General features: G+C 50.1%; 1 protein-coding gene across 1 annotated transcript in view; it reads left to right on the top strand.

The window, feature by feature from the left end:
* gnav1 (guanine nucleotide binding protein (G protein) alpha v1) overlaps positions 1-22,337 on the top strand; it is a 65,253-nt gene that overhangs the window by 5,422 nt on the left and 37,494 nt on the right. The window contains exons 3-4 of the mRNA XM_078401396.1: positions 9,556-9,648; positions 13,603-13,763. Coding sequence (XP_078257522.1) covers positions 9,556-9,648; positions 13,603-13,763 — 254 coding nt within the window. The remainder of the gene's footprint in view (positions 1-9,555; positions 9,649-13,602; positions 13,764-22,337) is intronic.

The following is a 22,337-nucleotide window of genomic DNA, read 5'->3' on the forward strand; positions in this document are numbered from 1 at the left end:
CGTTTTGGGTCGAGACCCTTCTCTTGACCCGAAACGTCACCCATTCCCTCTCTCCTAAATGCTGCCTGACCTGCTGAGTTACTCCAGCATTTTGTGAGACCTTCGATTTGTACCAGCATCTGCAGTTATTTTCCTACATTTAATAAGTTAATTTGGTTTATTGTCATGTGTACCGAGGTGCAGTGAAATGTTTTTTGTTGCGTGTTATCCAGCCAGCCGAAAGACAATACAAGATTACAATCGAGCAATTGGCAGTGTTCAGATACATGATAAGGGAATAACGTTCAGTGCAAGGTAAAGCCAGCAAAGTCCGATCAAGGATAGTCCGAGGATCACCAATGAGGTAGATAGTAGTTCAGCACTGCTCTCTGGTTGTGGTAGGATGGTTCAGTTGCCTGATAACAGCTGGGAAGAAACTGTCCCTGAATCTGGTGGTGTGCGTTTTAACACTTCTATACCTTTTGCCTGATGGGAGAGGGGAGAAGAGGGAGTGGCCGGGGTGCGACTCGTCCTTGATGATGCTGCTGGCCTTGCCGAGGCAGCGTGAGGTGTAGATGGAGTCGGTGGAAGGGAGGTTGGTTTGTGCGTCCACAATTCGCTGCAATTAGTCACAGGAGCAGAATGAGGCTATTTGGCCTATTGAGACCCGGATGCTGTCAGTACGGAGTTTGTACGTTCTCCCTGTGACCCACATGGGTTTTCTCAGGGTGCTCCCACACTCCAAAGACGTGCAGGTTTGTAGGTTAATTGGCTTCTGTAAGTTGTAAATGATCCCCTGTGTGTAGGATAGTACTAGTGTGCGGGGTGATCGCTAGTCTGTATGGACTCGCGGGGCCAAAGAGCCTGTTTTTGTGCTGTATCTCTTAAGTCTAAAGAGTCTACTCTGCCATTCAATCATGGCTGATCTATCTTTCCCTCTCAACCCTGATCTCCTACCTAGTCCCTATAACCCTCGACACCCGTACTAATCAATTAAGAGAGCCCTCTCTAATTCTTCATTGTGAAGCACAATAATTGGGTCATGAGGGAAATGTGTACGGCAGGCAACACAAGGAACTGCAGATGCTGGTTTGCAAACAAGGACAAAGTGCTGGAGTAACTCAACGGGCCAGGCAGCGTCTCTGGGGAATATGTTCTTCAGAGATACTGCCTGACCTAATGCTGCATGCCAAGTTTTGCGCTTATTCTCCAATTTGATTCATTGAAAGGAACAGCGTTGAAACAGGTCTTCCAGCCCAATGAGTCCACACCGACCATCGATCGCCCATTCACGCACTAGTTCTATGCTATCCCATTTTCACAACCACTCTCTGCACACCAAGGGAAATTTACAGAGGCCCAATTAACCTACAGACCTGCACTGGAGATTGATGGGTTTCAGGGGTTATGGGGAGAAGGCAGGAGAATGGGGTTTGGAGGGAGAGATAGATCGGCCATGATTGAATGGTGGAGTAGACTTGATGGGCCGAATGGCCTATTTCTGCTCCTTGAACTTATGAACGTCTTTGGGATGTGGGAGGAAGCCGGAGCACCTGGTGGAAACCTACGCGGTCACGGTGAGAACATGCAAACTCCACACAGACAGCAGCCAAGGTCGGGATCAATCCAGGGTCTCTGGCGCTGTGAGGTAGCAGCTCTACCCACTGTGCCATTTCTGCACCTTTAGCCAGGAGTGGGGTGGCAGAGGTGGGGATAAACACGTAAGGGAAGTTAACTACAAGAATTAAACACAGATGGTCACGGTGGCGCAGCGGTAGAGTTGCTGCCTTACAGCGAATGCAGCGCCGGAGACCCGGGTTCGATCCTGACTACGGGCGCTGTCTGTACGGAGTTTGTACGTTCTCCCCGTGACCTGCGTGGGTTTACACCGAGATCTTCGGTTTCCTCCCACACTCCAAAGACGTGCAGGTTTGTAGGTTACTTGGCTTGGTAAATGTAAATATTGTCCCTAGTGGGTGTAGGATAGTGTTAGTGTGCGGGGATCGCTGGGCGGTGTGGACCCAGTGGGCCGAAAGGGCCTGTTTCCGCGCTGTATCTCTAAACTACACTAAACTAAAAGGCAGGCTGAGAAACCAGCTCTGATATGTTGCAAGGTGCCAGGAAAACAGCCTTTCCCATGCAGATTGTTTGCACTACAAACTCTCAAGGTGTCGTGTGTGAAACAGTGTTTGGGCTTGGGGGGATGATGGTCCTGCAGCACAGGGAGCGTCTCCTCCCTTGATCGCTGAAGGGGACACGCATTGATCTCGGTGATATTTCAACATCCCACACATTTGAATGTCGGGAAGGAACTGCAGACGCTGGTTTAAACCGAAGGTAGACACAAAATGCTGGAGTAACTCAGCGGCTCAGGCAGCACCTCTGAAGAGAAGGAATGGGTGACGTTTCAGGTCCAGTCTGCAGAAGGGTCTCGACCCGAAACGTCGCCCATTCCTTCTCTCCAGAGATGCTGCCTGTCCCGCTGAGTCACTCCAGCATTTTGTGCCCACATTTGAATGTCGTGTCTTTACAGTTTGAATCTCCCTCGTTTGACTATCTAGAATCTGGTTGCTTGGGAAATTATCGAGTAAAAAATAAATGAGTGAAGACTTTTGGGTTTAGTATGACTTTAGTTTTGTTTAGAGATACAGTCGCAAGTGTATGTCCCGGAGTTTGTACGTTCTCCCCGTGACCTTCGTGCGATCTCTCCGGGTGCTTTGCTTTCCTCCCGCACTCCACAGGCGTACAGGTTTGTAGGTTAATTGGCTTGGAAACAGGCCCTTCGGCCCACCGAGTCCGCGCTGACCAGCGATCCCTGCACACTAACACTATCCTACACACACGTGGGACAATTTACAATTCTACCAAGCCAATTAACCCACAAACCTGCATGTCTTTGGAGTGTGGGAGGAAACCGGAGCACCCGGAGAAAACCCACGCAGGTCACGGGGAGAACGTGCCAACTCCGTACAGACAGCACCCGTAGTAAGGATCGAACCCGGGTCTCTGGCGCTGTAAGACAGCAACTCTACCGCTGCGCCACCGTGCCGCTCGGAATTCTGTACTATGTTCTGCACTCAGTGTCTTCCCCTTTGCTCTGTCTATTGTATTTGAGTTTGGCCTGATTGTATTTACGAATAGTATTTTATGATCTTTGGACAGCATGCAGAACAAAGCTTTTCACTGTACCTCGGCACACGTGACAATAATAAACCTCCTAAATGGTCACCGCGTTACAGGAGGGATGTGGCGGCTTTGGAGAGGGTGTAGAGGAGGTTTACCGGAATGCCGACTGGATTAGGGAGTGTTGGCTACAGGGAGATGTCGGACGGACAGATTGTTTTCTCCGGAACAGTGGAGGTTGAGGGGAGACCTGATAATCTATATATATATATATATATATATCACTAAAACTCTCGTCTTGTATATTTATTTATTTGTTCCAGAAATACAACCAAAACGGTACACGATAGCGAGACAATTTTAGGCCCACCTTACTCACCATTGGCCCGCGGTGCAAATGGTTGTTTATAAACTTTTAAAACTTTAATAGACCGCTCACACTTGCCCTGCCCGTCAGCCGTGCCTGCGCAGTAATACCTCGGTGTTCGACGTCACGATGGGAACCCAACGGGTCCACGCCTGTGCATTTGGGGGAGGGTCGCCATTTTGAGATGGCCATTTTGAGGTGGCCATTTTAAGATGGCCATTTTGAGATCGCCATTTAATTGCAAAGGGTCCACGTGTCGTCAGTTCGGGGAGGGTTGCCGGGCCCACAGGAGAGGTTTGGAACCAATAGGCCCACACCCGTCTCGCAGCATATAAAATTATTGGAGGCATGGATAGGGTAGACAGTCAGAACCTTTTTGCCAGGATAGAGGTCTTAGCTTTAAGGTGAGAGGAGCGAAGCTTAAAGGAGATGTGTGGGGCATGTTTTTTTTTGCACAGTACCTGGAAGAGGCTGCCAGGGGTGGTGGTGGAGGCAGATACGATAGTGGCGTGTAAGAGTGTCTCACATAGGCACATGGATGTGCAAGGAATGGAGGGATATGGATCACAAATGGTGGAGTTGGTCTTGGCACCGTGTTCAGCACTGACAGTGTGGGCCGAAGGGCCTGTTCCCGTGCTGTATCGTTCTATGTTTCCCTGCCCCCCCCCCCCCCCCCCCCCGACCACAACAAAAAGTTCCGCTTCCCAAAAACTAAACCAGCCATTAGCCAGAGTGTGATAGATTACTTATGAAAACAGGAACCTGTCCAACTGCATTCCTTGCCCTTTTAATACACGGCCTTTCGCTTGTTTACGCTCTAGTTGGATAAAGTGCAACGTAAATAGAATGTTCTCGCAAGTAATGAATTAATCCAGACTGTTTGCTACTGTGCAGAGAAATGACCCCTCCCATTCCCTTTCTGACCTGGGCCTCCTCCATTGTCAGAGTGAGGCCCAGCGCAAATTGGAGGAACAGCACCTCATATTTCACTTGGGCAGCTTACACCCCAGCGGTATCAACATTGACTTCTCTAACTTCAAGTAACCCTTGCACCCCATCCCTCCCCCACCCAAGTCGTACCACTATAGTCATCTTGTTGAGTCCCATTACCGATACTCATTTTCACCGAGGCCACAGCTAACAATTGCACGTTTCCCTTATCATCGTCACTTCTTTGCCTATCTTTCATTCATTTGTTCTGTATCGGTCTGCATCACCCTGTACATCGCTTGTTTCCCTCTCCCCTGACTCTCAGTCTGAAGAAGGGTCTCGACCCCAAACGTCACCTATTCCTTTTCTCCAGAGATGCTGGGGAAGATTCCAACAAGGGGACATAACTTCAGAATTAAGGGACAAAAGTTTAGGGGTAACACGAGGGGTAACTTCTTTACTCAGAGGGTGGTGGCTGTATGGAATGGGCTTCCGGTGGAAGTGGTGGAGGCAGGCTCGATTTTATTATTTAAGAGTAAATTGGATAGGTATATGGATGGGAGGGGATTGGAGGGTTATGGTCTGAGAGCAGGTAGATGAGACTAGGTCAGAGAAAGTGGTCGGCGTGGACTGGTAGGGCCGAACGGGCCTGTTTCCGTGCTGTAATTGTTATATGGTTATATGCTGCCTGGCCCGCTGAGTTACTCCAGCTTTTCTCAATGGGAAGGAACTGCAGGTGCTGGTTTAAACCGTGGACATAAAAAGCGTGACTCAGTGGGTCAGGCAGCATGACTCGTTATAATTTGTGATTCCCGCACCAGTGGAATAAAAGTTTGACTCCCCGTTCCAGCGATGGGGAGATGATGATGGGGGGAATGGTGAATGAGGTGGGGGGTCTGGTTTAGAGGGGCATTTTGAGACTTCAGAACCCTACTTTCTAAAGGCATGGCTACCCAATGCTGGGTTCAGTGTATTCAATTCAACGTTTTTAGTTTTTGTTTAGTTTTAGAGGTACAGCTTGGAAACAGGCCCTTCGGCCCACCGAGTCCGCACTGACCAGCGATCACCCTGCACATTAACACTATCCTACACACACCAGGGACAACCTTACACTTGTAGCAAGCCTATTAACCTGCAAACCTGCACACCTGCACGTCTTTGGAGTGTGGGAGGAAACCGAAGATCTCGGAGAAAACTCACGGGGACAACGTACGAACTCCGTACGGAAAAGCACCCGTAGTCAGGATGGAACCCGGGTCTCCGGCGCTGTAGGGCAGCAACTCTACCGCTGCGCCACCGTGCCGGCACGCCTGTGTGGTATTACGGTGGAAGGCTGGTTTCAGACTGCGAGCTTAAATGATGGAGGGTGAGGAGTCAAAAGACAATAGACAATAGGCGCAGGAGGAGGCCCTTCGAGCCAGCACCGCCATTCAATGTGATCATGGCTGATCATTCTCAATCAGTACCCCGTTCCTGCCTTCTCCCCATACCCCCTGACTCCGCTATCCTTAAGAGCTCAATCTAATTCTCTCTTGAATGCATTCAGAGAATTGGCCTCCACTGCCTTCTGAGGCAGAGAATTCCACAGATTCACAACTCTCTGACTGAAAAAGTTTTTCCTCATCTCCATTCTAAATGGCCTACCCCTTATTCGTAAACTGTGGCCCCTGGTTCTGGACTCCCCCAACATTGGGAACATGTTTCCTGCCTCTAACGTGTCCAACCCCATATTAATCTTATACGTTTCGATAAGACTCCCTCTCATCCTTCTAAATTCCAGTGTATACAAGCCATTTGGGAAGGGCATGTTTTCCTTGGTGCATTCCCGAGGCATTCCGGGGATTATTTATGACTCCAGCCCAGCTGGTACCAGTCTACAGAGCAATTAACGATGAACAAGTCTTCAGAGAGCTGTGTGTTCCCTGTGAGAGGGATGAAGCATTTATCACACCTTCCCTCCCCTTGACATGCCATTTCTGAAGCTTCTGTGGACCAAAGGTCCTTTTTCCATGTTGTATGTCTAAACTAAAGTGGGGCAGTCAATTTGCACTTTATAACAGGCGCAGCGGTAGAGTTGCTGCCTCACAGCGCCAGAGACCCGGGTTCCATCCTGACTACGGGTGCAGTCTGTACGGAGTTTGTACGTTCTTCCTGAGACCTGCGTGGGGTTTCTCCGGGTGTTCCGGTTTCATCCCACACTCCAAAGACTTGCGTAGGGTTGATTGGCTCGGTAAAATTGTAAATAGTCCTTAATGTGTGAAGGATAGTTTTAGTGTGCAGGGATTGCTGGTTGGTACAGACTCGGTGGGCCGAAGGGCCTGTTTCCACGCTGAATCTATAAACCAGTGCCGTCAAATGCCTATCATATGTTAACCAAATCATTCCTGGGATCATTCTCGTAAACCTCCTCTGGAACCCTCTCCAGAGCCAGCACATCCTTCCTCAGACATGGGGCCCCAAAACTGCTCACAAGACTCCAAATGCGGCCTGACCAGCGCCTTATAGAGCCCCAGTATGAACATCTGGGCAGATTTGACGATCTTCTAACCCATTGTGAAGTTGGCGAGTAGATTTCTTTGGGATCTAGTGTGTTGGGATATCTCTGTGATCAGAGGAACCTCCTCCTCCCATTCCCACACTGACCTTTCTGTCCTGGGCCTCCTCCATTGTCAGAGTGAGGCCCAGCGCAAATTGGAGGAACAGCACCTCGTATTTCGCTTGGGCAGCTTACACCCCAGTGGTATGAATATTGATTTCTCTAACTTCAAGTAACCCTTGCTTTCCCTCTCTCTCCACCCCCTCCCCCACCCTAGTTCTACTGTCCTCCTGACCAAATATTATTGATTACATGTGTCGGATGAAACTGCAGATGCTGGTTTAAACTGAAGATGGACACAAAACGCTGGAGTAACTCAGCGTGACAGGCAGCATCTCTGGAGAGAAGGAATGGGTGACGTTTCGGGTCGAGACCCTTCTTCAGACGGGACACAGCCCAAAACATCACCCATTCCTTCTCTCCAGAGATGCTGCCTGACCCGCTGAATCACTCCAGCGTTTTGTGTCTATCTTTGGTGTAAACCAGCGTCTGCAGTTCCTTCCTTCATGTTCAGTTACAACACGTTGTTGGGTGGGTGGTTTTGGAAGCCGGGCCATTTGACCAGCAGCTCTGTGCCTCCTTTGTCAGCCGGCCTTTGTGCAGCCACGCTGAGCTGATCCATGCCTCACCAACTCAGCATTCGGCCCAGGGCCAGGCCAGGATTAGGGGGGGATTTCACTAATCCCCACCGCCCGCAGTTTCTCCGGGGTGAAGCCGGATGTGACGGGCTACTGTACGAGTTCCTCTGGTGCCCGCTGCCTCTGCGAGATGGCAATGGGACAGAACGCCAATGATCACCCATGTAAGATTCACACTGATGCCAACAGGACTCGAGGGGCCTGAGCTACAGGGAGAGGTTGAGCGGGCTGGGACTATTCCTTGGAGCGCAGGAGGATGAGGGGTGATCTGAGAGAGGTGTATAAAATCATGAGAGGAATAGATCGGGACAGAGTGTTTTACCTAGAGTAGGCGAATCGAGAACCAGAGGACATAGGTTCAAGGTGAGGAGGGGGGGGGGGGGGAAGATTTAATAGGGATCTGAGGGGTAACCTTTTCACACAAAGGGTGGTGGGTGTACGGAACGAGCTGCTGGAGGAGGTAGTTGAGGCTGGGACTATCCCAACGTTTAGGAATCAGACAGATACATGGATAGACAGGTTTGGAGGGATATGGGCAGGCAGGTAGGACTCGTGTAGATGGGACATGTTGGTCGGCATTTAGAATGGAATTTAGAAGGTTGAGAGGAGATCTTATAGAAACATATAAAATTCTTAAGGAATTGGACAGGCTAGATGCAGGAAAAATGTTCCCGATGTTGGGGGAGTCCAGAACCAGGGGTCACAGTGTAAAAATAAGGGGTAGGCCATTTAGGACTGAGATGAGGAAAAACGTTTTCACCCAGAGAGTTGTGAATCTGTGGAATTCTCTGCCACAGGAGGCAGTGGGGGTCGATTCACTGGATGTTTTCAAGAGAGAGTTAGATTTAGCTCTTAGGCCTAACGGAATCAAGGGATATGGGGAGAAAGCAGGAACGGGGTACTGATTGTGGATGATCAGCCATGATCACATTGATGGCGGTGCTGGCTCGAAGGGCTGAATGGCCTACCCCTGCACCTATATTCTATGTTTCTATGTAACATGAAGGGTTTCTATGAGGGGTGATCTGAGAGAGGTGTATAAAATCATGAGAGGAATAGATCGGGACAGAGTCTTTTACCTAGAGTAGGGGAATCGAGAACCAGAGGACATAGGTTCAAGGTGAGGGGGGGAAAGATTTAATAGGAATCTGAGAGGTAACTTTTCCACACAAAGGGTGTTGGGTGTATGGAACAAACTGCCAGAGGAGGTAGTTGAGGCTGGGATTATCACAACGTTTAGGAAACAGTTAGACAGGCATTGGATAGGACAGGTTTGGAGAGATATGGACCAAACGCAGGCAGGTGGGACTAGTGTAGCTTGGACATGTTGGCCAGTGTGGGCAGGTTGGGCCGAAGGGCCTGTTTCCACACTGTATCACTCTATAGAAATGCTTTGACACAATACAAGTTGTTGTTGTTGTTGATGGATAGGAAAAAAAACTGCAGATGCTGGTTCAAATCGAAGGTAGACGCAAAATGCTGGAGTAATTCAGCGGGTCAGGCAGCATCTCTGGAGAGAAAGGATGGGTGACCTGTTGGGTCGAGACCCTTCTTCAGACTGAAGAGGTTTTAAGTTGGGAACATAGAACGGTGCAGCACGGGAACAGGCCCTTCGGCCCACACTGTCTGTGCTGAACATGATGCCAAGACCAACTCCCCACCATTTGTGATCCAAATCCCTCCATTCCTTGCACATCCATCTGCCTATGTGAGACACTCTTAAACGCCAATATCGTATCTGCCTCCACCACCACCCCAGTCTGAAGAAGGGTCTCGACCCGAAACGTCACCCATTCCTTCTCTCCAGAGATGCTGCCTGACCCGCTGAGTTACTCCGGCACTTTGTGTCGGCACTTTGCTGTTGATGATGTTGCCTTTCGCTCCAGTGCTGATGCGTGGGCTTTGTGCACTTCCTCCTACAGCCGGCCGTGCTGGACAACCTGCTCAGCTCCATGAAGTTTGTGCTCCAAGGGATGGGCCTGCTGCGTATTAACCTGGCCAACCCCAAGAACACGGTGAGTGGGGGTGGGGGGGGGGGGGAGGGGGGGCAGGAAATGGGCGGCCGCTGTCTTCCAGCTCACCCGGGGAACTATTATAGACTTCAGACTTTCAGAGGTACGGTGTGGAAACAGGCCCTTCGGCCCACCTTGCCCTCTGGTCCCAGACTCTCCCACCAGTGGACACACCCTCTCCACATACACGCCATCAAGCCCTTTCATTTAAAGGTAGATATACAGCGCGGAAACAAGGCACCTTCGTCCCACTGAGTCCGCGCCGACCAGCGATCCCCCAGTCCACCAGCACTATCCCCCAGTCCACCAGCACTATCCCCCAGTCCACCAGCACTATCCCCCAGTCCACCAGCACTATCCCCCAGTCCACCAGCACTATCCCCCAGTCCACCAGCACTATCCCCCAGTCCACAAGCACTATCCCCCAGTCCACCAGCACTATCCCCCAGTCCACCAGCACTATCCCCCAGTCCACCAGCACTATCCCCCAGTCCACCAGCACTATCCCCCAGTCCACCAGCACTATCCCCCAGTCCACCAGCACTATCCTACACACCGAGCCAATTAACCTACAAACCAGTACGTCTTTGGAGTGTGGGAGGAAATCAGAACACCCAGAGAAAGCACACACGCAGGTCAGGTGCAAACTCCGTACAGACAGCACCCGTAGTCAGGATCGAACCCAGCGGGTCTGGCGCTGTGCGGCAGAAACTCTGCCGCTGCGTATTAACCTGGCCAACCCCAAGAACACGGTGAGTGGGGGTGGGGGGGGGGGGGGGGAGGGGGGGCAGGAAATGGGGTGGGTGAACGAGGTCTTAGTTTATTTTAGTTTAGAGACACAGCAAAGAAACAGGCCCTTCGGCCCACCGGGTCCGCGCCGACCAGCGATCCCCGCACATTAACACTATCCTACACACACTAGGGACAATTTTTATATTTACCAAGCCAATGAATCTACAAACCTGTGCTCCTTTGGAGGGTGGGAGGAAACCGAAGATCTCGGAGAAAACCCACGCAGGTCACGGGGAGAACGTGCAAACTCCGTAAAGACAGCACCCATAGTCGGGATCGAACCCGGGTCTCCGGCGCTGCATTTGCTGTAAGGCAGCAACTCTGCCACTGTGACCACCCAGTTCCATCTCTGGTGAGTAGTGGTGATCTGGGACACAGCGGCTGACAGGGCAGTGGAGGCAGATTCCACAGGAGCTCTGTAAAGGGGCTTGGCCAACGGAATCAAGGGGTATGGGGAAAAGGCAGGAATAGGGTACTGATTGTGGAAGATCAGCCATGATCACATTGAATGGCGGTGCTGGCTCGAAGGGCCGAATGGCCTCCTCCTGCACCTGTTTTCTATGTTTCTCTGTAACACCTCCCACAGCTGTGAGAAAAGTGTTGGAGAGGATGAGGATAGAGACCATACCCCAAATTACCCCAAAGTAGTTACTGTCTGCGTGGAGACAATAGGTGCAGGAGGAGGCCATTCGGCCCTTCAAGCCAATGAAAGGCTGATTCATTCACCATTCACCGTGATCATGGCTGATCATCCACAATCAGTACCCGTTCCTGCCTTCTCCCCACATCCTTTGACTCTGCTATCATTAAGAGCTCCATCTAACTCTCTCGAAAGCATCCAGGGAATTGGCCTCCACTGCCTTCTGAGGCAGAGAGTTCCATAGCTTTCCTCCCACATCCCAAAGACGTGTGTAGCCCAGACCATCGCACAAACCAACCTCCCTTCCATCGACTCCATCTACACCTCGCGCTGCCTCGGCAAGGCCAGCAGCATCATCAAGGACCAGTCTCACCCCGGTCACTCCCTCTTCTCCCCTCTCCCATCGAGCAAGAGGTACAGAAGTGTGAAAACGCACAGCTCCAGATTCAGGGACAGTTTCTTCCCAGCTGTTATCAGGCAACTGAACCATCCTACCACAACCAGAGAGCAGTGCTGAACTACCATCTAACTTTTCGGAGAACCTCGAACTATCTTTAATCGGACTTGACTGGACTTTTATCTTGCACTGAACATTATTCCCTATATCCTTTATCAATACACTGTGAATGGCTTGATTGTAATCATGTACAGTCATTCCACTGACTGGTTGGCACGCAACAAAAGCTTTTCACTGTACCTCGGTACACGTGACAATAATAAACTAAACGACTTCTGCAAATTGCCCCCTGATGTGTAGGACATAAAGCTAGTGTACATGAGGACATAAAGCTAGTGTACATGAGGACATAAAGCTAGTGTACATATGGACATAAAGCTAGTGTACATGAGGACATAAAGCTAGTATACGGGGTGATTGCTGGTCGGCGTGGGCTGAATGGCCTGTTTCCAGGCCGTCTCGCTGAACTAAAACGAAGCGAAACCTCTTCCAAAGGCAGCATCTGTGGTGGAGGTGAATAGGCGATGCTTCGGGTCGGTCGGAAGAAGGGTCCCGACCCCAAACATCACCTCTCCATTCCCTCCACAGAGGCACCCACCTTGTGTGTTTCTTTGTACTGTATGAATGCAACAGGCCAGCAGGTGGCAGCATCGCACCAGGTTTACAGACGCAAAGTGCTGGAGTAACTCAACAGGACAGGCAGCATCTCCAGAGAAACATATAGACACATAGAAAATAGGTGCAGGCGTAGGCCATTCGGCCCTTTGAGCCGGCATTGCCATTCAGTGTGATCATGGCTGATCATCCACAATCAGTACCCCGTTCCTGCTTATTCCCCATATCCCTTGATTCCGTTAGCCTTAAGAGCTGAATCTAACTCTCTCTTGAAAACATCCAGTGAATTGGCCTCCACTTCCTTCAGTGGCAGAGAATTCCACAGATTCACAACTCTCCGGGTGAAAAAGGTTTTTCCTGATCTCAGTCCTAAATGGCCTACCCCTTATTCTTAAACTGTGACCCCTGGTTCTGGACTCCCCAACACCGGGAACATTTTTCCTGCCTCTAGCCTGTCCAACCTCTTAAGAATTTTATATGTTTCTATAAGATCCCCTCTCATCCTTCTAAATTCCAGTGAATCTAAGCCAGGTCGATCCATTCTTTCATCATATGTCAGTCCTGCCATCCCGGGAATCAACCTGGTGAACCTACGCTGCACTCCCTCAATAGCAAGAATGTCCTTCCTCAAATTAGGAGACCAAAACCACACCCAATATTCCAAGTATGGTCTCACCAGGGTCCTGTACAGCTGCTGTAGGACCTCCTTGCTCCTAGACTCAAATCCTGTCGCTGTGGATGGGTGACGTTTCGAGTTGGGACCCTTCTTCAGACTGAAGGTCAGGGGAGAGGGAGACTAAGGATATGAAGAGGTGCAAAGAACAAATGAGTAAAAGGTATGCATCGGCTGCGATGATCAGGGAAAGGTGGAGCCCACAATGGTCCATTGTTGGCCGCGTTGAGAAGGAAGGTGGAGACAACAATGGACCATTGTGGGCTCTTCCTTTCCTTGATCCTGGTGTGCGTGTGTGTGCATGCGTGCGTGCGTGTGCGTTTGCATGCGTGGTTGTTAAAAAGCGGTAGAGTTGCTGCCTCACAGCGCCAGATACTTGTGTTCCACTCTGACTACGGGTGCTGTCTGTTTGCACTTTGTACGTTCTCCCCCGTGACAGCGTGGGTTTTCTCCGGGTGCTCCACTTTCCTCCCACATCACAAAAATGTGGGTTTTTTGGGCTAATTGGCCTCTGTAAATTGCCCCTTGTGTGTAGGGAATGGTTGAGAAAGTGGGACAACGTGGACCGCAAGATACAGGAACAGAATTCGGCCATCCGGTTGAACGACTCTACTCTGCCATGTGACCATGGCTGATGGAGCAGGTGATCTCTGGTCGGCGTGGACTCGGTGGGCCGAAGGCTGTATTTCCGCGCTGTGTCTCCAAACTGAACCATGGCCCTTGGTCCAGCGCAGGTTCCTGACACATGCTGACCATGCACTGGTGCCTCTTGCCTTGCAGGTGCATGCGCAGACGGTGCTGTCGTGCGGGCGATGCATTGACGAGGACTCGGCCCTCCTGCCGTTCGTGGCCCAAGCGCTGCGCTGCCTCTGGGCCGACCCGCAGGTGAGGCTGGCAACCTCCCGCGGCTACGAGTTTGAGCTGAACGACTCCGCTCACTAGTGAGTGCACCTTGGGGTGGGGTTGGGTGAGGGTGGGTTCGGTGTGGGTTGGGTTGGGATGGGTTAGGCTTGGTTTGGATTGGCGTTGGGGTGGGTGGGGGTTGGCTTGGGTTTGGCTTGGGTTGAGGTGGGATTCGGTTGGGGTTGGGGTTCGGGATGGGGTTGGGTTGGCTTGGGTTAGGTTGAGTTTAGTATATTGTCATGGGTACCAAATTACAGTAAAAAGCTTTTTTGTTGCGTACTATCCAGTCAAAGAAGACTATACATGATCACAGCAAGCCCTCCACAGTGTACAGATACAGGCTAAAGAGTGGATCTTTAACATGAGGTAAAGTCTGATTAAAGATAGTCAGATGGTCTCCAATGAGGTAGATAGTGGTGTGGGAAGGAACTACAGATGCTGGTTTATACTGAGAACAGACACAATGTGCTGGTGTAACTCAGCAGGTCAGGCAGCATCTCTGGAGAAAAGGAACAGGTGATGTTTTGGGTCGGAACCCTTCTTCAGACTAAGGTAGTCAGTAGTTCAGGACCGCTCTCTAGTTGGTGACTGGATGGTTCAGTTGCATGAGAACAGCTGGGAAGAAACTGTCCCTGAATTTGGAGGTGTGCGTTTTCACACGTGTGAAACCTCCCTCTTCCTGGCACCACCGCCCTGTTTGGGAACAGCTCCATCCAAGACCGCAAGAAATAGCAGCGAATTGTGGACGCAGCCCAGACCACCACACAAACCAACCTCCCTTCCATCGACTCCATCTACACCTCACGCTGCCTTGGCAAGGCCAGCTGCATAAACGAGGACCAGCCTCACCCCGGCCACTCCCTCTTCTCCCCTCTCCCATCGGGCAAAAGGTACAGAAGTGTGAAAACGCACACCTCCAGATTCAGAGACAGTTTCTTCCCAGCTGTGATCAGGCAACTGAACCGTCCTACCACAACCAGAGAGCAGTGCTGAACTGCTATCTACCTCATTGGTGACTCTTGGATGATCCATGATTGGACTTTGCTGGCTTGACCTTGCACTGAACGTTATTCCCTTTATCCTGTATCTGTATACTGCGGACGGCTCGATTGTAATCATGTATATTCTTTCCACTGGCTGGTTGGAACGCAACGAAAGCTTTCCACTGTACCTCGGTACGCGTGACAGTAAACTGAACTGTCCCGACGGTGGACAGAGACCGCCGCTGGGCAGTGACGCTGTGTCGGGCAGGTACACGGCACTTCCTCGTCTCCCCGTGATACACCTGCCCTTCTTGGAGTGTTCCATCCTGTTACAATGCAGTGTAAGCATCAAGGAGCAGCCGAAACAATAGACAATAGAAAGTAGGTGCAGGAGGAGGCCATTCGGCCCTTCGAGCCAGCACCGCCATTCAATGTGATCATGGCTGATTATCCTCAATCAGTACCCCGTTCCTGCCTTCTCCCCATACCCCCTGACTCCGCTATCCTTAAGAGCTCTATCCAGCTCTCTCTTGAATGCATTCAGAGAATTGGCCTCCACTGCCTTCTGAGGTAGAGAATTCCACAGATTCACAACTCTCTGACTAAAAAAGTTTTTCCTCATCTCTGTTCTAAATGGCCTACCCCTTATTCTTAAACTGTGGCCCCTGGTTCTGGACTCCCCCAACATTGGGGACGTGTTTCCTGCCTCTAACGTGTCCAACCCCTTAATAATTTTATACGTTTCGATAAGATCCCCTCTCATCCTTCTAAATTCCAATGTAAACAAGCCTAGTCGCTCCAGTCTTTCAACATATGACAGTCCCGCCATTCCGGGAATTAACCTAGTAAACCTACGCTGCACGCCCTCAATAGCAAGAATATCCTTCCTCAAATTTGGAGACCAAAACTGCACACAGTACTCCAGGTGCGGTCTCACTAGGGCCCTGTACAACTGCACACAGTACTCCAGGTGCGGTCTCTCTAGGGCCCTGTACAACTGCACGCAGTACTCCAGGTGCGGTCTCACTAGGGCCCTGTACAACTGCACACAGTACTCCAGGTGCGGTCTCACTAGGGCCCTGTACAACTGCAGAAGGACCTCTTTGCTCCTATACTCAAACGTTTCCCTTTCAATGCATCGTTCAAAGAGTAATGACTCACCTTCTCCAAAATGTATTTATATGTTTTTTTCCAGGATGTGACTGATATTTAATTATAATTGCTGATGTTGGATGATTTATTTTTTTGAAATTTCCCTTTTAAAGAGTTATTGATTAAACATAACATGTAGATTATTTCCTGTCCTGGGTTTAGTTAAGTTTAGAGGTACGGCACGGAAACAGGCCCTTCGGCCCATCGAGTCCGTGCCGGCCAGCGATCCCCGTACACTAGCACTATCCTACACACACACACACACACACACACTAGGGACAATTTACAGACGCCAATTAACCTACAGACCTGTAAACCTTTGGAGTGTGGGAGGAGACCAGAGCACCCGGAGAAAACCCACGCGGTCACGGGGAGAACGTACAAACTCCGTACAGACAGCACCCTTGGTCGGGATCGAACTGGGGTCTCTGGCGCTGTGAGGCAGCAACTCTACCGCTGCCTCACCCACCCAAAGACTTGCAGGTTTGAAGTTAAACAGACTCTGTTTTTAATTTCCCATTAAGTGTACGGGGAGTGGATGAGAAAGTGGGATAACGCAGAACTAGTGAACAGGTGGTCGATAGTTGGTGTGGACTCATAGAAACAGAAAATAGGTGCAGGAGGAGGCCATTCAGCTGTTCGAGCCAGCACCGCCATTCAATATCATCATGGCTGATCATCCACAATCAGTACCCCGTTCCTGCTTTCTCCCAATATCCCTTGATTCCGTTAGCCCTAAGACCTATATCTAACTCTCTCTTGAAAACATCCAGTGAATTGGCCTCCACTGCCTTCTGTGGCAGAGAATTCCATAGATTCAGAATTCTCTGGGTGAAAAAGATTTTCCTCATCTCAGTCCTAAACGGCCGACCCCATATTAAACTGTGTGACCCCTGGTTCTGGACTTCCCCCAACATGGGGAACATTTTTCCTGCATCTAGCCTGCCCAATCCCTTAAGAATTTTTATATGTTTCTATACGATCCCCTCTCATCCATCTAAATTCCAGTGAACACAAGCCCAGTCGACCCATCCGACTTGGTGGGCTGAAGGGCCTGTTTCCACGCTGTGTCTCCAAAAACTAAACTGAAACGAGCAAGCTTTGGAATGATTTGCTGCTTGGTTTCGCCAGCCAGTCGTGTCGGGTTGCTCCAGTCTCCCCGCGGGTCGGTCAGATCCAGCAGCGGTGACTCTCATAATTGAGGCAGAGTCAGTGTATGGGGGCTCGTGACTACAGAAGGCCACAAACCTGGCAGCAGCCTCTGGTCACGTTGTAGGTGCTCGGGGTTCATGTCAAAGTCTGCAATTAGCGTGCTGCGCAGTGAAGAGGGAATTAGCACTGCACTCTGACACCAATTACCAGCCGGCCAGTTGAAATATCAGGCAGCACCCTTCTCAGCTAATAACCAACACGGCTTAGCCTCCAAGGGCTCGTTGTTAAAGTCACGGTAATTAGCTGTGCATCAGTTTACGCAGGTGGGATTCCTTGCTCCATTGTCCCTGGTTTGGAGATGCAGCGCAGAAAACAGGCCCTTCGGCCCACCGAGTCCGTGCCGACCAGCGATCCCCGCACATACACACACATACACACACACACATACACACACACACACACACACACATACACACACACACACACACACACACACACACACACACACACACACACACACACACACACACACGACATGCACCAGGGACTGTTTACAGTTTGCAGGAGAGACAGTTAAACCCACAAACCCGTGTCGGGAGGAAACTGCAGATGCTGGTTTACACCGAAGGTAGACACCAAGTGCTGGAGTAACTCAGCGGCTCGGGCAGCATCTCTGGGGAACATTTTGGGCAGCATCTCTGGCGAGCAGGGAACAGCTAGGGTCGCCAACTGTCCCGTGTTAGCCGGGACGTCCCGTATTTTGGGCTAAATTAGTTTGTCCCGTACGGGACCGCCCTCGTGTCCCGTATTGGTACGGTTGCCAACTTCCTCACTCCCAAATACGGGACAAAGGGTGACATCAGGCAGCATCTCCGGAGAAAAGGAACGGGCGAAGAAAGGTCCCGACCCGAAACGTCACCCATTCCTTCTCTCCGCAGATGCTGCCCGACCCGCTGAGTTACAATAGACAATAGGTGCAGGACGAGGCCATTCGGCCCTTCGAGCCAGCACCGCCATTCAATGTGATCATGGCTGATCATCCACAATCAGTACCCAGTATTCACTGTCTAGCACCAGTTGTAAAGTACTTAGTTCCACCCTAAGATGTTGAAAAGTTTTTTTCTTTTAATATAAACACAGATCTTTATGGGTGACAGTGCCTGACACCCACTGTCTCCAACGTAATTTGATTGCAAAATGAGTCACTAACGTTCTCCGGGAAAATCAATATTCATGTACCATTCCCGCACTAGGTTTTAGCGATGAATTTGTACCTTAGAGGTATGAAATGCACAAACAAATGGGCAGGTTCTGCCAGCCTGTAAACACGGCTCAACATCCCTGAAACCTATTAAGTCTTCTCTAATCTAATGCGCACTTATAAAATATGTGGTGGGCACAAAAAGCTGGAGTAACTCAGCGGGTCAGGCAGCATCTCGGGAGAGAAGGAATGGAAGGTAGACACAAAAAGCTGGAGTAACTCAGCGGGTCAGGCAGCATCTCGGGAGAGAAGGAATGGGCTAACGTCTGAAGAAGGGTCTCGACCCGAAACGTCACCCATTCCTTCTCTCCCGACCCGCTGAGTTACTCCAGCTTTTTGTGTCTACCTTCGCTTTTAAACCAGCATCTGCAGTTTTTGTTTCCCCTATAAATTATGTGTACCCACGGCTGTCTGCCGCCACACTGTAACACGGTTACCATCGCCTCCACTTGCCCCAGACACCAGCAAACTCCCTGCCACGTGGCAGCATTATTAGTTTAGGTACTCAAGGGTGCCAGGCCCCCACACAGAATGGCTGGCCGTGCAGTGCATATCAAAGCTGTGAAACCCAATCAGAAACACATCAAAGAAGCTTTGGACCGAGTGCTGCGACTGAATATTGCATGCGGGGGAAGAGGTGGAAATGGAAGCTGCCCCATGTTGATGAGAATGTTAAACGCATCAGTGGCAGCAGTCCACACAGTGCACATACATATACAACACAACACAATGTCTTTATTGTCATTGTACAAGTACGACGAGATTAAGAATGCCTCTTAACCGTATCGATGCTATAAAGTAAATAAAACAATGACAATAAAAGGCAGGGGAACAAGTAAAGGAGACCAGGTCACGTGCAAAAAAGGTGGTGGAGGGGTCAGGTGTACCAGATGACAGATCATGGGGGGCTCTCAGCAGGACCGATTCAGAGCACCTGGAGCTCGAGGGATGAAGCTGTTTCTTAGTCTGGAGTTGCGGCCGTAGAAGGCCTTGCACCGTCTGCCAGACAGAAGTAGTTCAAACAGACATATTTTACAAGTGTGCATTAGATTAGAGCAGACTTAAAACGTTTTGGGGATTTGAGCCCTGTTTTTCAGGCTGGCCGAACCCGTCCAATGTTTTTGTTTGTGCATTTCTTTTCTCCAATGTACCAATTCAAGTCAAGTCAAGTTTATTTGCCACATACATATACAAGATGTGAGTGAAATGAAAGTGGGAACACCTGCGGATTGTGCTAAACTACAAACAGAATAGAAAAGAAACATGTAAACACAAAAAATAATTTAATACAGTAAATTAAATGAGTCCCTGGTGATATGAGAGTTCAGACGTCTGGAGAAGGGTCTCGACCCGAAACGTCACCCATCCCTTCTCTCCGGAGATGCTGCCTGACTCGCTGAGTTACTCCAGCTTTTTGAGTCCTACTGCAGGAAGTGTGACATCCATTCTGAAGGCCTTGCACACAAGGACAAACATGGCTGAACTACCCTTCCCTCTCAACCCCACTCTCCTGCCTTCTCCCCGTTATCCTTGACGCCCTTACGAATCTTCAGTCAGGGGGTGGTGAATCTGTGGAACTCGTTGCCACAGGAGGCTGTGGAGGCCGAGTCAGTGGATATGTTGATGATGCAGCGTGAAGTGTAGATGGAGCCGAGGGTGGGGAGTCTGGACTGCCTGACGGACTGACAAGGACTTGGTTTCAGGACATGTCCTCCAATGATGTCTCCTCGGCCAGAGCAGCTTGTCTGGTGGTGTCAGCCTGCGCTGGGGGAGGGCAGTGGGCCTGCTCAGAGAAGGCACGGTGGCGCAGCGGGTAGAGCTGCTGTCTCACAGCGCCAGAGACCCGGGTTCCATCCTGACCACGGGTGCAGTCTGTGTGTAGTTTGTACGTTCTCCCCGTGGCCTGCTTGGGCTTTCTCCAGGTGCCCCGGTTTCCTCCCACACTCCAAAGACGTACAGGTTTGTTGGTTAATTGTCTTGCTGTACCTGTAAATTGTCTTGTGTGTGTGTGTGTGTGTGTGTTTTGTGTGGCCCTCTTGTCATAGAGGGAGTACAGAGAAGGTTCAGCAGATTGATTCCTGGGATGGCAGGACTTTCATATGAAGAAAGACTGGATAGACTCGGCTTGTACTCGCTGGAATTTAGAAGATTGAGGGGGGATCTTATAGAAACTTACAAAATTCTTAAGGGGTTAGACAGGCTAGATGCAGGAAGATTGTTCCTGATGTTGGGGAAGTCCAGAACAAGGGGTCACAGTTTAAGGATAAGGGGGAAGTCTTTTAGGACCGAGATGAGAAAGTTTTTTTACACAGAGAGTGGTGAATCTGTGGAATTCTCTGCCACAGAAGGTAGTTGAGGCCAGTTCATTAGCTATATTTAAAAGGGAGTTAGATGTGGCCCTTGTGGCTAAAGGGATCAGGGGGTATGGAGAGAAGGCAGGTACAGGTTACTGAGCTGGATGATCAGCCATGATCATATTGAAGTGTGTGTGTGTGTGTGTGTGTGTGTGTGTGTGTGTCTCTCTCTCTCTCTCTCTCTCTGTCTGTCTCTCTGTCTGTCTGTCTGTCTCTCTCGTCGGCGCGGACTCGGTGGGCCGAATGAGCCCATGTTTCGGTGCTGTATCTGTAAACTAAACTAAACTGAAGAGGTCTCTCTGGCACACACTCACCTCCTCTCTCTCACACACCTGTGTTGGGGTATTCCTTCAGAGAGTGTTGACTTCGCTGTGGCAATTCCGTGCCGTGATTATTATGGCCGTCTAGACCTACCGAGCAAAACGCCGAGTGGATGAAATGTTTGCAACCATCAACATGATGTCAAACAATTTCAGACACCATCTTTATTAAAAATGTATATTTATGAAGCAAAGGCTTAACTTTTAAAATTACCATACTTTTTCATTTCTGATGCGCTGGAGGCAGCAATAATCTCAAGACAATCAATTTAAAACATTTTAATAATCCGTCTGTTCCTGGGTTGTTGCACCTTCAGTCCTTGCTGCCTGTTCAGTGGAGAGAAGTAACGTGAAGTGATGTTTTATATTAAGTTGTATTCCTTCCCACGACGGCTTTTACATAGTAACATGGAAAATAGGTGCAGGAGGAGGCCATACGTTGTGATCATGGCTGATCATCCACATTCAGTAACCCGTGCCTGCCTTCTCCCCATACCACCCTTGATTCAGCTAGCCCCTAGAGCTCTATCTAACTCTCTTTTAAATTCATCCAGTCAATTGGCCTCCACTGCCTTCTGTGGCAGAGAATTCCACAAATTCACAACTCTCTGGGTGAAAATGTTTTTTCTCACCTCAGTTATAAATGGCCTCCCCTTTATTCTTGGACTGTGGCCCCTGGTTCTGGACTCCCCCAACATTGGGAACATTTTTCCTGCGTCTAGCTTGTCCAGTCCTTTCATAATTTTATACGTGTCTATAAGATCCCCTCTCATCCTTCGAAACTCCAGTGAATACCATCCCATTCTTTCCAATCTTTCCTCATATGACAGTCCCGCCATCCCAGGGATTAACCTGGTGAACCTACGCTGCACGGCCTCAATAGCAAGGACATCCTTCCTCAAATTAGGAGACCAAAACTGCCCACAATACTGCACAATAATGGCAAAGTGGAATTCTCTGCCACAGAAGGTAGTGGAGGCCAATTCACTGGATGTATTCAAGAGAGTTAGATATAGCTCTTAGGGCTAACAAAATCAAGGGATATGGGGAGAAAGCAGGAAGGGCGAACTGATTTTTGGATGATCAGGACAGTGAAGCTGGTCGGAGAACTAGGATGGGGTAGAGTTAGAGAGAGAGGGAAGGCAAGATCTAGGATGGGGGAGGGATGGAGAGAGAGGGAAAGCAAGATCTAGGGTGGGCAAGGGATGGAGAGAGGGAAAGCAAGATCTAGGGTGGGTGGGGGAGGGATGGAGAGAGAGGGAAAGCAAGATCTAGGGTGGGCAAGGGATGGAGAGAGGGAAAGCAAGATCTAGGGTGGGTGGGGGAGGGATGGAGAGAGAGGGAAAGCAAGATCTAGGGTGGGTGGGGGAGGGATGGAGAGAGAGAGAAA

Source organism: Rhinoraja longicauda, chromosome 6 (genome assembly GCF_053455715.1).
Source record: "Rhinoraja longicauda isolate Sanriku21f chromosome 6, sRhiLon1.1, whole genome shotgun sequence".
Lineage (NCBI taxonomy): Eukaryota > Metazoa > Chordata > Chondrichthyes > Rajiformes > Arhynchobatidae > Rhinoraja > Rhinoraja longicauda.